The 15021-nt window shown below is 32.7% G+C and overlaps 2 protein-coding genes across 3 annotated transcripts; one reads left to right on the forward strand and one right to left on the reverse strand.

Moving 5' to 3' along the window:
• Positions 1-1769: 1769 nt before the first annotated feature.
• LOC143084921 (sequestosome-1-like) lies at positions 1770-7438 on the reverse strand. The gene is made up of 7 exons (XM_076260986.1): positions 7095-7438; positions 5912-6007; positions 4995-5308; positions 4378-4579; positions 3740-4038; positions 2720-2858; positions 1770-2403 (listed from the first exon to the last, which is right to left on the reverse strand). Exons 1-7 carry the CDS (start codon positions 7261-7263, stop codon positions 2237-2239), a joined length of 1386 nt encoding a protein of 461 aa, XP_076117101.1. The 5' UTR covers positions 7264-7438; the 3' UTR covers positions 1770-2236.
• A 1842-nt stretch (positions 7439-9280) lies between these two features.
• On the forward strand, positions 9281-13022 carry LOC143084917 (uncharacterized). Of its 2 annotated transcripts, XM_076260981.1 has the most exons (4): positions 9288-9584; positions 10155-10259; positions 11317-11420; positions 11770-13022. In XM_076260981.1, exons 1-4 carry the CDS (start codon positions 9359-9361, stop codon positions 12775-12777), a joined length of 1443 nt encoding a protein of 480 aa, XP_076117096.1. In that variant the 5' UTR covers positions 9288-9358; the 3' UTR covers positions 12778-13022. The 2 variants fall into 2 exon arrangements, with proteins under 2 accessions (XP_076117097.1, XP_076117096.1); XM_076260982.1 differs by lacking the exon at positions 10155-10259 and having other exon boundaries at positions 9281-9584.
• Positions 13023-15021: the final 1999 nt, after the last annotated feature.

Genomic DNA, 15021 nt, shown 5'->3' on the forward strand with positions numbered 1-15021 from the left:
TTTAAAATGATTACATACCAATATAAAGAACCGTTCATCATTTTTGAAAAAGACTATGAATGTAAATCGAATTACATATCTTCCCTTGATGATAGATTGATTGGGAAATGAACCAGAGTTATCTAATGATAATCACAAAGAGGGACTAGCAAGCAATTTTTGATTGTAGCTTATTCAACGTGAAAACAATTTTCCACTATAAACGAATGTTACTTTTTACAAATGTAAGGACTTTGTTAGCTAAATCTACAAATTGTATTAGATATTATGATTTTTTATTGCAATAGATTAAAAATATGCTACTTCATATATAAAAAAAAGTCTTGAAAAATGTGGTATGATTGCCAATGAGACAACTCTTTACAAGAGACAAGACAATAAGACCGCTAAAATCTGAACTAGCATTATTGAGGCAAGACAATAAGTCCACTAGAATCGGAACTAGAATTATTAAGGCAAGACAATAAGATCACTAGAATCCGAACTAGCATTATTGAGGCCAGACAATAAGTCCACTAGAATCGGAACTAGAATTATTAAGGCAAGACAATAAGATCACTAGAATCCGAACTGGCATTATTGAGGCAAGACAATAAGATCACTAGAATCGAAACTAGCATTATTGAGGCGAGACAATAAGTCCACTAGAATCAGAACTAGCATTATTGAGGCAAGACAATAAGATCACTAGAATCGGAATTAACATTATTGAGGCGAGACAATAAGATCACTAGAATCGGACCTAACATTATTGAGGCGAGACAATAAGATCACCAGAATCGGAACTAACATTATTGAGGCAAGACAATAAGATCACTAGAATCGGACCTAACATTATTGAGGCAAGACAATAAGTCCACTAGAATCAGAACTAGCATTATTGAGGCAAGACAATAAGTCCACTAGAATCGGAATTAGCATTATTGAGGCGAGATAATAAGATCACTAGAATCAGAACTAGCATTATTGAGGCAAGACAATAAGTCCACTAGAATCAGAACTAGTATTATTGAGGCCAGACAATAAGTCCACTAGAATCGGAACTAGAATTATTAAGGCAAGACAATAAGATCACTAGAATCCGAACTGGCATTATTGAGGCAAGACAATAAGTCCACTAGAACCAGAACTAGCATTATTGAGGCAAGACAATAAGCTCACTAGAATCGGAACTAGCATTACTGAGGCCAGACAATAAGTCCACTAGAATCAGAACTAGCATTGTTGAGGCGAGACAATAAGTCCACTAGAATCAGAACTAGCATTATTGAGGCAAGACAATAAGATCACTAGAATCAGAACTAACATTATTGAGGCGAGATGATAAGATCACTAGAATCGGAACTAGCATTATTGAGGCAAGACAATAAGTCCACTAGAACAATGTAGAATCAGAACTAACATTATTGAGGCGAGATAATAAGATCACTAGAATCGGAACTAACATTATTGAGGCGAGATAATAAGATCACTAGAATCTGAACTAGCATTATTGAGGCGAGACAATAAGATCACTAATTGAATGAAGAATAGACGACAATGAAACAGAAACCTGGTCATTAAATTCCTGTGTTGAAATGCCTGTACCAGTCAGGAATGTGACAGTTGTTTTCAATTCCTTTGATGTGTTTTTTTTTAGTATTTTAGTCATTTTACTTTTAGCTCTTTTGGTATTTTGTGACACATTTATTATGCCACTCCACCACTTGAATGGCATATTTGTATTTAGGTATGATGATGGCAAATTAGTTCATTCAATCAATAAACTGTAACATTTAATTATTTATTTCATAACAAAATCACAGAAACAATTGTTTTGTCAGTAAAAATATAAATATAAAGTAATCACTTTCTGTTTCATACAATTTTCTCAACTATTTCGCAAAAATATTAATCATAATCAGATTCTTAACGTTTTTTGTACCTAAAAATACAACAACTGAAACAGACACCAATAAGATATTAAAATTTTTCTTAAAATTTCTTTCAATTTTTGTTTTTTAAAAGCTATAACAAACATGATTATCTTATAACATGAAATACCCCAACAAAACCAAAGTCTTAATTTCTTAGCAACCACTAAAATAACAAGTTACAACATTAAAATAATAAAGCTGACATTTACAATATTAAAATAATATTAATTAAAACCTCAAAAATGTCATTAGATTTGTATATATATCAATAACAAAGCATCCAATTATTAGTCCCAAAACCACATGATTGTGTTTGAATCTCAGGCCATGTATCCGCCATCAGTGGTCCTGTTACGTCTCTGCTGGATAGAATCTAGAGCTTTCCCAATGTCTCCCTCTTTCTCGTTCAGAAGAGAGGTCAACCAGCCTCCTTCATTATGAAATCCCATTCCCATCATGGTATCCAAAGCCTCTCTTATCTTAGGATCTGTAATTAAAATACACTGATTTAAAACATGGGAGACAACTCTTGATGCTTTATTCATTATTCAAGGGAGATAATCAAACTTTCTCAAAAATATTTTTTTTATTCATTGTTAAACTATATCTCGTCTAATATACAAATGCATTTAGGATTGATTTCATAATAAGTCTCATTTAGTACATGTATGTCTGAAAAGAATATAACTTTTTTTTTCTCCAGAAAATACATAAAAAGAAACATGTTTCTCAAAAAAGAAAAACACTTTTTAATTTGGTTAAGTATGGTTTCGTAGCCTGATAAATCTGAGAATTAAACCTACCTAAAGAAGGGTAGAGACTAGTTGTACTTAACACAGAAGGTTCAGGCACTTCTGAAGGTCCTGGTTTGGGTCCACTAGATTCAGTGGCTTCTGTCAAAATAGTCCAATCTTCTGGCTCATTTGGCTTCTTTGTTGAGTCCTGAAGAAAATATAAGTTTGAAATAAGTTTTTGTACTTTTATCTAAATGTAACAAAATATCTAGAAAATTTCTTTATACAATTATTTCACTTTTGAATTAAGAATTATCCTTTTAATATATAGCCCTTGGTTCCTGCTAATTTACATCTTGGAATTTGCTTGATAGCTTAATAAATTTTATTAATTTTTTTTTTGCAATTCAGTTCACAACTTGAAATAAATCTAATTTTTAACAATATCGTGTTCAATATTGTTCACCCTTATGAGTTTTATAGGGTTATTGCACGAATATTGGGGAAAATTGTCCCGAGTAGAATTTTATATTGCACGAGCTTGTGAGTGCAATATATGTTCTACGAGGGACAATATTCCACAATATTCATGCAATAACCCTTTTATTGTATAGCAATATAATATTTGAAAGTAAAAATTGGTTTAAACTAAGATTTAAACGTTGATGACGTCATGAATTTTGAAGATTTATTGCATTAGTGCAATATTAGAATTTATTGCACACTAACTTTTGGTTACGTTCTGTGGGAAATATTATATTGCTATACAATAATATAGGGTTATTGCATGAATATTGGGGAATATTGTCCCGAGTAGAATTTTATATTGCACGAGCTTGCGAGTGCAATATATGTTCTACGAGGGACAATATTCCCAAATATTCATGCAATAACCCTTTTATTGTATAGCAATATAATATTTGAGAGTAAAAATTGGTTTAAACTAAGATTTTGTCGTTGATGACGTCATGAATTTTGAAGATTTATTGCACTAGTGCAATATTAGAATTTATTGCACGCTAACTTTTGGTTACGTTCTGTGGGAAATATTATATTGCTATGCAATAATATGTATTATTACAGCATTACCTTAAGAGAGGCCTCTTTGTGTCCCTCAGTATTCATTGGAACCTCCTTGGCAGGCTCAGCCTCTTTCATTGGAACATCATCTTTCTTTGTTTCACTTTTTTTATCTTTTGACTGTTGTGTTGCTGGTCCACCAAATCCAAATGGACACCCTGGAAACTGTCCAGGAAACTGTCCTTGACGTCCTGGGCAGCTTTGTGGTCTGGACCATCCACCACCACGTCCACAGCGCCCTCTACCAGCCCCACGCCCACATCTTTTCCTCTGTCCATGGTGTTCAACATCAATTTCTACATCTATTCCTGCAATCGGAAAGAAATGTTTTAAATAAACGTTTAGTTTTTCATCACATACATAATAAAACTTTGAACTGATACATTTTAACTTAAAGGTGTTTAAGAATTAAGGACTATTTTCTTGAATTTTAAATCTATAAAAACAACTTTTTCAATTTATTTAATAACCATTGCCAATTATTTACTTTTTCCTACAAAAGAAAGTTCAAAAGTCTATTCCATATATATATTGACCTAGTTAAAGTTTTGAATAACTTGATGAAGAAGTTATAAACATTTAATAAATAGCATTTTTACAGATGCATATCAACACTTCGATAGCTTCAATAAAAATAAATATCTTACCGAAAGGATCAAGCATTGCCTGGACACTTTCACCAACATTACGAAGATAATCATCAGCTTGTCCATCTTCTTCAGTTGCCTCCCCTTGTTTAGGATCTTCTTCCATTGGAGACTCATTCTGATCACCACATCCTTGCTGGTTCTTCTGCCAGCGTTTCATAAATCTCTGCATCCATCGACGAAAGTGTGGTGGAGGAACAAACTGTAATAAATTAAATAATTAATTATAATCAAGTGAGGATCTTAAACCATACACAATACAGGAGGGTATGAATGCCCTTTTCTGACAGGCATCAAACAATCATTTTCTGCTACAGTTAGCGTCAAATTGTTTAAACTTTAATCATAATTTTTCACAGGTATCAAAATGGTACATGTACATGTACCCACATTGAGACCCTCATACAGGGGATGTCGATTAATAAAAAAAAAACATTTTTAAAGGCTTTCATTACATGTATCTAATATATTTATAAATTTTTTCACTCAATATTTGGAATTGAAGGCTGTGCAATGTATAATGCAGAGACATACCATAACAAAATATAAAATGGTAATTATATAAAAAGATAAGTGATATTAGGTTATTAAAAGAAATCCAAGGACTATTGACTTACTCCGCCATGATTTCCTGTTGTACCAAATGGTGGAGGGGGTCCACAAGGAGGGCCTCCAAAAGGTCCACAAGGTCCTCCTCCAAAAGATGGACCTCCGAAAGCTCCAAAGAGTCCTTGACTAGGTGTTGTTATTTTCATCATATCATGTTCCTGGTGTAGTCCCTTTTTTTCACATGTTTCACACAGATCATAGTCTGGACAGATGGCACACTTAAATCTGTTACCCACTACTGGTCCCTCACAACCATCACATACTACTCTAGGGTGAATCACTTTCTCCTTCTTTTCATCATCACAGCTTTCTTTCTTTGTTTCTGAGGGAAAATACAGGTAATAATATTTTTTCATCTTCCTCTATAATATATCACAATTGTTGATTTATTTTTGTTTTTAACATTTGAATCCCTTAAAGAACAGTAGTTGTTTAAGTTATTATATATACATGTAAGCTACTTTTTATATGTGTGTAATGTTTAATTGAACTGTCTGTTCCACCATTTGATTGATTGATTGATTGTTGGTTGCTTAATGTCCAGTGGCAAATATTTCATGCATGATCAGGTAATCCACCATCATACTTAACAAATCAATATATATATCTTCTTAAGTTTTTAGCATTGAGTTTAATTTTACAATTCTGATGGGACCCTTTAAAGTACAAGTATTCTCACTTGTTCTATGTATTAACATATTGATTATTGTACTTTTCAGGATAAACGGAAATTAATATCTACTTTGTCTTTCTTAAACTATTAAGCAAACATCTGTTGCACAGTTTCATTTTTTCATATCAAAATCAATTGGAAATAAATTTAAATTATTATATTTCAATCAGTCTCAGAGACAAAAGTTACATGATGTGAACATGATGTACCGTCATTTAAAGTGCAATTAGCTCTTATATAATAACTAACTACCTTTGATTTTTATCCTAAAAACTCCATCATCTACGAAACCCAGAGCCTCTGTTAATTCATCGTCTGTAGAAAAGGCAATCTGGTCACCCTCAGGATCTAAAATAAATAAGATAGGTACATGTAATTCCTGATTAAGTCTGCCACAGAAACTTTAAATATCTGAACAATTTTAGAACAATCTGCAATGGGTTTTCCACTTTTTTCAAATAAGTTGAGTGTCTTGATAAACTATATCAGGGACATAATATATAGTCAGTATATTATTCTCAGATATTAGTAATTGTTTCCTTTTAGTTTTCAGTTTCAATAGTGTTTTCCTTGTAAACATAAGGAAATCTTTATATATATATATTCATGTACAAAATGTACATGAACTTATTCAGTGTCTATTGTGGAAATTAACATGTATTTGTTTCTGTTTCAATCAATCTTATTTTTTAAACATAATTAAGATTAATTGAACAAGAGTCAAAACATTTAAAAATCTCTTGCATTTATTGAGACAATGACTGGAATAAGAATTATAATTGTTATAAAAAATATTTAAACATCTGTTCACTTTAAATTCAACAAACTAATAATGCAGCATTTTAAATTGCAATAAGCCTGGTTTGAAAGCAGGTGAACTATTATTACACAAATTATACAGGATATACATTTTTGTACAGGTATACAACATTATATTCATGTATATATATATGATGAAACATCAGGGGCATTTAACAGAACATAATACATTACATAATTAATTATAAACTTAACCAAAAGTAAAATGGCAATTCAAAATACCGTGACTTTAATAAAAAAAAAAACTTTTTAGACAGCAATTCAATTTATAAAAGCTTCCTTTCATTGCATAAATTCATAAATTGACATACTGCTTCCATATATCAAATCCGTGAATTTAAACCATCGGTCTTATATATATATATATATATATATATATATATATATATATATATATATATATATATATATATATATATATATGACAAGATTGTTTTTATTTTCTATCCTATAAACTACATGAAGCAATCAGTTTTATAACAGCTGCATACAATCGTATACAGTTGATTTTTTTGGTTGCCTATTATAGTATATCATGTTATGTACAAATGTACAGGTATACATATCGCTTTTGTAAATAGTGTAAATAATTTTAAAATAATCAAAATCAACATACCAGTCCAATATAGATTAAAATTTCCTTGCTTTAGGGTAGGATAAATATCCGCCACTTTCTTCTGAAGATAGCTGAAGCTGCTTGAAACATCAGCAGGCACAGCAAATCTCCTTATTTCTCTCTTTTCCTCTCCTTTCTTTACCAAATAGGCTTTTACTGTCAATGACATCTTCGCGGGAAATTATTGTTGTTGTGTACACTTTGGCTACTAAATAGAGTTATGTCTAAATTCGTCAACTCTTCTCTTTTTATAAGCCCAAGTTGTCAGGTATGAATGACGATGAATCGACGAAAGATTTAATTCCAGAACCAACTAGACCAGGTAATTGAAAGTAATGATGACAAACATTTGTTCAAATATGAATCCAATGCGCAAGTTCCGTTCTGAAAAATATCAACAAACAACGATGTCATGTCTATTTTAGGAACACACATGCTTCCTATTTATGCAATACAAAATGACACAACGGAATTGAACAGAGAATAAGAAACTTATGACCATGACGAATACGTTATTCTTGAATTTCTGACAAACAAACAATTAGCAATGACAATTTCTATTGTCTTCAAATATTCCTTTTTTTTTTTAAGAATTTATCAAGGATTTGTATATATATAGTAACTATTAAAGATTTTATGTAAAAAAAATATTGTCTATTGTCATATTGTAAGCTGCAAAAAAAAAGACTTGAATTCCTTTGTTAGGCTAATTTTGTCACAGTATTGAAAATTAAATTATGAACGATACGCTAGGGAGGAGAAAGGAGGATATATTTTTTGTGCCGATTCAGATGATGACAAGGATTATGAAGAAATCATATAAGAGGGACCGCCCCGCCCCCCTTTTTGAGTACTAAATCCACCAGTGTAAATCTAATATTCATTTTCATCTCTTGTGAGACACTGCTATTGTTTTAATTTATTTCACTTTAACATTTCCTACGTTTTGATTTACAAACTGTTCATTTTCATTCTATTTTTTTTTATATTTGTCAATCACGGTTGAATATAAGCAGTTCGTACCTACGAGGCGGATCCAGCCATTTTAAAAAGAGGGGGGTTCTCAACCCAGGACAAAAAAGGGGGGTTCCACTTATATTTCCCCATTCAAATGCATTGATCGGCAAAAAAAGGGGGTTCCAACCCCCGGAACCCCCGCGCCCCCCCCCCCCCTTGAATCCGCCAATGTACCAGGCCAACCGCAGTATCATAATATGCAATTTACCAAACTACTCTTGGTTCCCGTATAATATAGGTCGCCCCAATATTTGGGGGAAATGTATTATGGTAAACTATCTATAGTACACACACCTTCTCTCCCAGTCCTTCTTTTCTTTATGTTGAGTCCTACCTTTTGAGAGAACTCTATATAAGCGTGAAAAATTTGCACGGATTATTTATATTACTGTTCCGTGAATTTCATAAAAAAAAAACAAAAAAAAACATGCTTATCCGTACAAGCTAGAAAGGTTTCAACTCCAAATATACAGAGTTTTAAATAAACAATAATCTAAAAAAAAAAATAGTTCGTATTGTTGTGGTGTTTTAATTTTTTTAGTCTAAACAGTTTTGTTTCAAAAGAGGGTTAACCTTAAAATAGTGCAATTTCTTCCTTTATTTAACATCCAAAAGGGAAAAAATAACCCCTCCCCAACACACACACACTCACTTACATACATGTACATATCTCGATCATGACTGGGAATGGATGAATTTTGTGATTTTTTTTGTTTGGATGCTTGAGGATAGTAGTTTATTATATGGTACTTCGATCATCTTCATCACAATATAAACCCTGCTCAAATATTTTAGAAATCCTGTATGTTGTCGGCTGCATGTGTATGACTTGACCTTTCAGTTTTGAATTTAATATTGATAAATAAATATGTTCATTGTTCCTTGTTTCGGGAGATAAATATAAGTTAGTGTAATGTTTGTTGATAATGTGAATGTTATATGTTTCCCAACAAGGCCCCTCAAATGTTCTATAACCTTAATTTTAAATAAAACGTTTTAAATCGTTTAATTGCTCCTTTGATAAATTGCCAAATTTTTCTCTTTGATTCTTTACAATCCTCTTTCGTCTATTCATCTACCGCGTGGCTCATTGTAAACCTTTAATAAGTTGAACAAATAGAATGACGTTATTCGATTTCATCTAATTTAAAAACCAATGACTCATCATCACGAGGTATTTCATCGTTGTTCTAGAACATTCTTTTCATCTATTTTCGTCTATGACTCACGGTCATGGGACATGTTAGATGAATGGTATAAAAAGCGATGATTCGTTTAAATGCGCATTTGTAGCGACGAAAATAAAGTTAGAATCAACTGTGAAAATGCCGCTCGTAATTAAAGCAGCCTTTATTAAAGGAGACGAAACCTCTGAATTCCGACGATTTACTGTCGATGAAAATTTGAGCTATGAATTCCTGAAGAGGAAAATTACCGAGATTTTCACAGATAAATGTGAACTAATGTGGAAAGGTAAGTTAACATATTATAATTAACTCAGGTAAATATACACATATATATATAGAGATAGATCGATGAAAGATTAGTAAATATAAGTTATTTATATAGAAAATATTTATTTAAATAAATACAAAATATGTATATATTGAAACTGTTCGTTTATTATTTTATAATGTCAGAGCTCTAGTATAATGAAAAAAAATAATGGACGGAAACGTGATTGAAATAAAATGTGCTGCTCTTTTAATTAAATAAAAGTGGTGAACAAAAGAAACTTTTGAAACTTGCGGTTTTTTTGCCAATTAAATCCGAATTAAAAATGTGAAAAATGCTGGTTTTGTTTTATGCATGGGGAACTATTTTACCTATTTTGTTCAACGTATTTAAAAGAAGAGAGATAATGTACACCCCTTTTTCAAAACTTAGTTTGATATATATTGGTGTGAAATAAGTGATCAATTATAGCAGTAAAAGCTTAGTGTTGTCAGTGTCTGCATTTCATCGTAGGCCACATGCGCATCATTTTATAATTTTAATTTTACAGGGAGTAATTAATCAATCACCATGTTATATCAATTGTAGATGCTGATGGCGATCTTGTCTCATTTTCTTCAGACGAAGAATTACAAGAGGCTTTGGACGGTGTCTCCGCGCGATCCGGTGGTATATTTAGAATGTTCGTCACAGGTAGGTTAAAGACATTTTATTTATCATATATGTGGTTCATTGTCTAGTGCCTGAAAAGGTAAAAAAAAAACATAACTTATTAAATATAGATTGAAGAACTATTAATTCTCTTAGAGATTTTTATTGACATAAAATCCTAAATACAAAATCCTATTAGCTGTGTCAATTTTTATAAGCATGAATTGTATATGTTGAAACTTTACACGTTATAGAAATTCTATTGCTAAAAAATTCGGTCTCTGTTGTTAGTTTAACATATCAGTGCCGAAAATAAAATCATCACACATGTATTAGATGTAGGATTTTCGTAGCCGAGGGCCGTCAACCCCGAAGATATGAGACATCTTCTCTTCATTTAAATCACATAGAATTAATAAATAATTGTTTTACCATGTCTCTTGTTCTTGAAAGAGCAATTGATTTTGATAAAACAGGAATAGTTTCGTGATCTGTTAGGCTTTGATCCTGTCCATAACGTTATAGTATGGTATTAGTTTTCTGTTGTGCTTTTTCCAATCATATTGTGTTGTAAAATGATGCCCTTTATGGGTTCTTGATTAGATTAATAAAATTCTTAAAATAAATTCTTATAGAACATCATTCATAGCTATGGACATGGAATGAAATCCTAATTGCGTCTATTTTTCACTGTCATCAGAGGCGAATCTAGACATTTTTATAAGGGGTACAGTGTCTGCCTAATAGGGGGCTGCTTTAGTCATGCTTCAGTGGTTCCCTATATAATCAACCATTTTTTCCACTAAAGGGCCCAGGATACCCCTCCCCCTCCCCCTAAATTCGCCTCTAAAATAGTCATTACATTGATACGCTTATATCACTGCTTTTGTTTTGCAATATGCATCGCTCTACTATCTTGTCTTTTTCTGGTTTAACTGCAATCTGAACTTTTTGCTGAATTAATAATGACATTATTCAGATCGAAATCTCGATTTTACAATGTAATTTTTGTGTGAAATATTTGATTCATGAATATTTTTTGTGGGTAAGTTTATTATATATAGTTCAATGCATGTAAAATTACATTTATTTATTTCAGTTGACCAACAGAAATATATGAAAAGTGTACCTCAGCTTAAATATTGTAACACAGTCAATAAACACAAAGGAGCTGGGAGAAGGCTGCACAAAGCTCAAATGATGGTAAGTAAAATTAAGATAAGAGGAACTTCCAACTATCTTATTTGCTTACCGAAACAAACTGAATGATCAACTAGGAGCAATTAACCAATTCGTAAACCATGAAAAAAAAAACACACAGACAGAAACTCAGATACGGACTTCGTAGTCTTATAAATGTGTATAGCCACATATACATCTGGATACACCCTATTTCACCACACAAATCATGTTTTGAAAGTAATTTATAGACATTCAATTGTTTAACATCCATATAAATAAAAAGACGAACTACTCTTGCGTGCATTCCTAAAATTAAATTCTCAGTTGAACTTAATATAATAATGACCTATTTTTCGTATATTTTTTGTAGAAGTCTCCTGATTTCAACGTTGACCAGAATAATGGGCGGTCTATATTCAAAATAAGACCCAGTAACCATGAATCTGCGCTTGAATCTTTTAGATTTTATCATCGTCGTCATGGAAACAAAATGCAGAGGAAATCTAATGAAGAAATGGAAGCCTGGTTTAACAGAAGACAACAAAAATGGTTGAAGCGACAACAAGAAATGGAACATTCATTAAACACAAGAACTGAAGGCAACAAGAACCAAAATGGTGAGAACGATCGTCTGCAAAAACGCATCTGGCGCATAAGGAACAAACTCGCACAATTTGAAATTGGAGATTTGACTCCAGAATCCACTAACCAGGAAGGAAGTATGAATTCAGGACCTCCGTCTACAAGAAAAGAAAAGGTGGGCCGTGGAAGATTCGGACGTCAACAAGGCAAATTTGGTATAGATAAAGACAATGCAGTGATAAAACTGAAACTGAAAAATCATCACCGTGCAAGAAGTTGTCCAGGTCGTATCACTGGGACAATATCTAGAGCAGTACAATTTGGTCGGTTTAATGCAGGGAGACGGTTTGGTAAGTTTGGTCCACACCATCATACCGCGGAATGTCATGATCGTAAATGCCGAAATGGTCACCACGGTGACAAACAATTGAGAAATGGTCCGTTTAAAAAGAATATACGCAAGATGTTCGTCGAGTCACAAGATAAACCAGATGATTATATAAACGATGAAATGAAAACTAAGCGTCGTTGTCGTCGTCAAGAAAATCTTGAAAAGAAAATCCATTTCCGACAGATGCGTGAGGAAAACAAGAAAATGCCAAATGCATGGAGGGTGAAGCAACGAGGGTTAGGAAACCGTCATGGGCATGGCATGAACTACTGGATACCAAGACGAATGAGACTTCTCAACAACCTGTCAAAACTGGAAGAGGAGAAGAATTTGGTACAATCTGAACTGAAGCATGGATGTAGACATACTCCAGGCGGCTCTATAGATTGTTTACACAAAGTCTAAACAAAAGTTTAAACCACCTTTGTGAACTTTTCAGTATCACTACAATATTATAATCATGTAACAATTAATGTTGTTTTATTTTTTTATGATAAATGTTAATAGTGAAGGGACGTTTTGAGAGATCAGTGTAACTTTGACAAACTGTATTTTATGTGTACATCATTGTAGCCTTAAAGAATTCTTCATCTGTAATTTTATAATGATAGATATGAGATTAGTCATTAAAATTGTTCATTATAACTATACTTCTGGTGTTTTTTCCTTGTAAAAGAAACCCTCTAAATATGTTCTTATGTACTTCTTGCGGACGGTATAGTCAAATAGCTTTTTAATGAAATTCCTACAATATAAAAATTTGAGATGTGATATGATTGGCAATGAGGCAACTCTGAACAAAGTCCAAATGATGTGGATGTAAGCAACTATATATATATGTCACCGTACATCCTTTAATATTCAGTAAAACCTATGCCGTATATAGTCTGCGATAAAAGGTCACAACATGACAAAAGGTCACAACATGACAAAAGGTCACAACATGACAAAAGGGGAAACATATCAAACAAACGAGCAAAGGTGTAAACATAACAATAAACAACAAACAGACAGACATCAGCCAACGACTAACACTTAACTATACATAGAAAGTCTGTCTTGGGACATCCATGTAGAGTGTGAACATGTTTGTAAGCACTCATCCCTCCTCTGATTGAGGTAGGTGGTGTAAAATATGATACGCTTGGAATCCTCGTTGCTATATAGGAACAATGTGTACCAGGGGAATTAGCTGACTAAAGACGACAACCAAGTTACGCTCGTACACTTGTTGGTTTGTGGACAACGATGTTTTGCCATATTTGGTATCACTTCATTAATATCCCAATAATAACTGAGTTTGTTGTGAAGGTTATACATCTTTAAATCTATCTAAATATACAGGTAGTTAAATCTTTATATAATATATTAATATGTGTGTACAGTTGAGTTTCTGAACAATATATCATCTAGCATAAAAATGACTAAATCTAAATTTCTCACGATCGCCACTTTAAACCTTCGCCAACTCTGACATGTGTTTTCTATAATTTCTCACGATCGCCACTTTAAACCTTCGCCAACTCTGACATGTGTTTTCTAAGTTTAGAGAACCCCAACACATCAATTGGAACCATAACTTCAAAATAATTATGGATTCCATTGAGGACTACGCCAGAGCATGGGCTAAGCGAGAAGAAGTTGAACTGGACACTTTGTCAGAATGGGTTAAAACTATCAGGTCTCTGATAAAACGTCGCATTCACAAGTTGAAAAACTGTGTGAACGATCGACCAAAGTCCGTTTTCAGAGACAAAGAGGCCATGAAATGTCTATCATCTCTTCATGATAAGTATGTTGTTGTTCCTGCGGACAAAGCTTCAAATAATATTGTCTTTGTATGTAAATCGTATTACTACGAATGTCTTGTAAAAGAATTGGGTATAAATGAGCACTCAGGTAATCCCACATACAAAGACATATCATTTGACAAGGATGAGATTTTAGCAAATCATAAGTCCTTCATGGCTTCAATAAACATTACATTGAACACCAAATCGGAGGACTTACCTTGTTTGTATTGGATACCAAAGCTTCATAAAATTCCGTACAAACAACGGTATATTGCTGGCTCATCTTCATGTTCCACTAAAGAATTGTCCATTAGATTGACTAAAATTTTATCCGCAGTGAAAGAGGGTCTTCAGAAATACTGTGAAACTGTTTACTCGCGTAGTGGTATTAACCATATGTGGATTCTTAAAAATTCTAAAGAACTTCTAGACAATTTTAAATCTCGGTCTATTTCTGAAATTAGTTCTATCAAAACTTTTGATTTTTCAACCCTGTATACCACCATTCCCCATGTGAAATTGAAAAATCGCCTAAAAGAAATTATCCACAATGCCTTTCAACATAAAAATGGTAGCATACGCTATAAATTTATTACTTTGGGATTTCATAAGGCATATTTCGTTAATAGTGACAAACAAAAAGGTAAAACATGCTACACAAAAGAACAAGTGGTCAGTATGCTGGAGTTTCTTATCGACAACATATTTGTTGAGTTTGGAGGTAGACTTTTTCAACAAATTGTCGGCATTCCTATGGGAACGAACTGCGCGCCTCTCCTTGCTGACCTCTTCTTGTTTTCATATGAATCTGAGTTCCTTCAGACACTTGTCAAAAACAAGAAGATCAAAGAAGCCA

Source organism: Mytilus galloprovincialis, chromosome 8 (assembly GCF_965363235.1).
Source record: "Mytilus galloprovincialis chromosome 8, xbMytGall1.hap1.1, whole genome shotgun sequence".
In the NCBI taxonomy this organism is placed as follows: Eukaryota; Metazoa; Mollusca; class Bivalvia; order Mytilida; family Mytilidae; genus Mytilus; species Mytilus galloprovincialis.

Bases quoted from the DNA above. Each gene is read 5' to 3' on its own strand.
- LOC143084921 (XM_076260986.1), bottom strand. From the start codon at position 7,263: ATGTCATTGACAGTAAAAGCCTATTTGGTAAAGAAAGGAGAGGAAAAG. The intron at 6,008-7,094 runs GTATGTTGATTT...TATTTATTTTAG, and splicing joins TTTTAATCTATATTGGACTG to ATCCTGAGGGTGACCAGATT. The intron at 5,309-5,911 runs GTAGTTAGTTAT...ATTTTCCCTCAG, and splicing joins TTTTAGGATAAAAATCAAAG to AAACAAAGAAAGAAAGCTGT.
- LOC143084917 (XM_076260981.1), top strand. From the start codon at position 9,359: ATGAATGGTATAAAAAGCGATGATTCGTTTAAATGCGCATTTGTAGCG. The intron at 9,585-10,154 runs GTAAGTTAACAT...TATCAATTGTAG, and splicing joins ATGTGAACTAATGTGGAAAG to ATGCTGATGGCGATCTTGTC. The intron at 10,260-11,316 runs GTAGGTTAAAGA...TATTTATTTCAG, and splicing joins ATTTAGAATGTTCGTCACAG to TTGACCAACAGAAATATATG.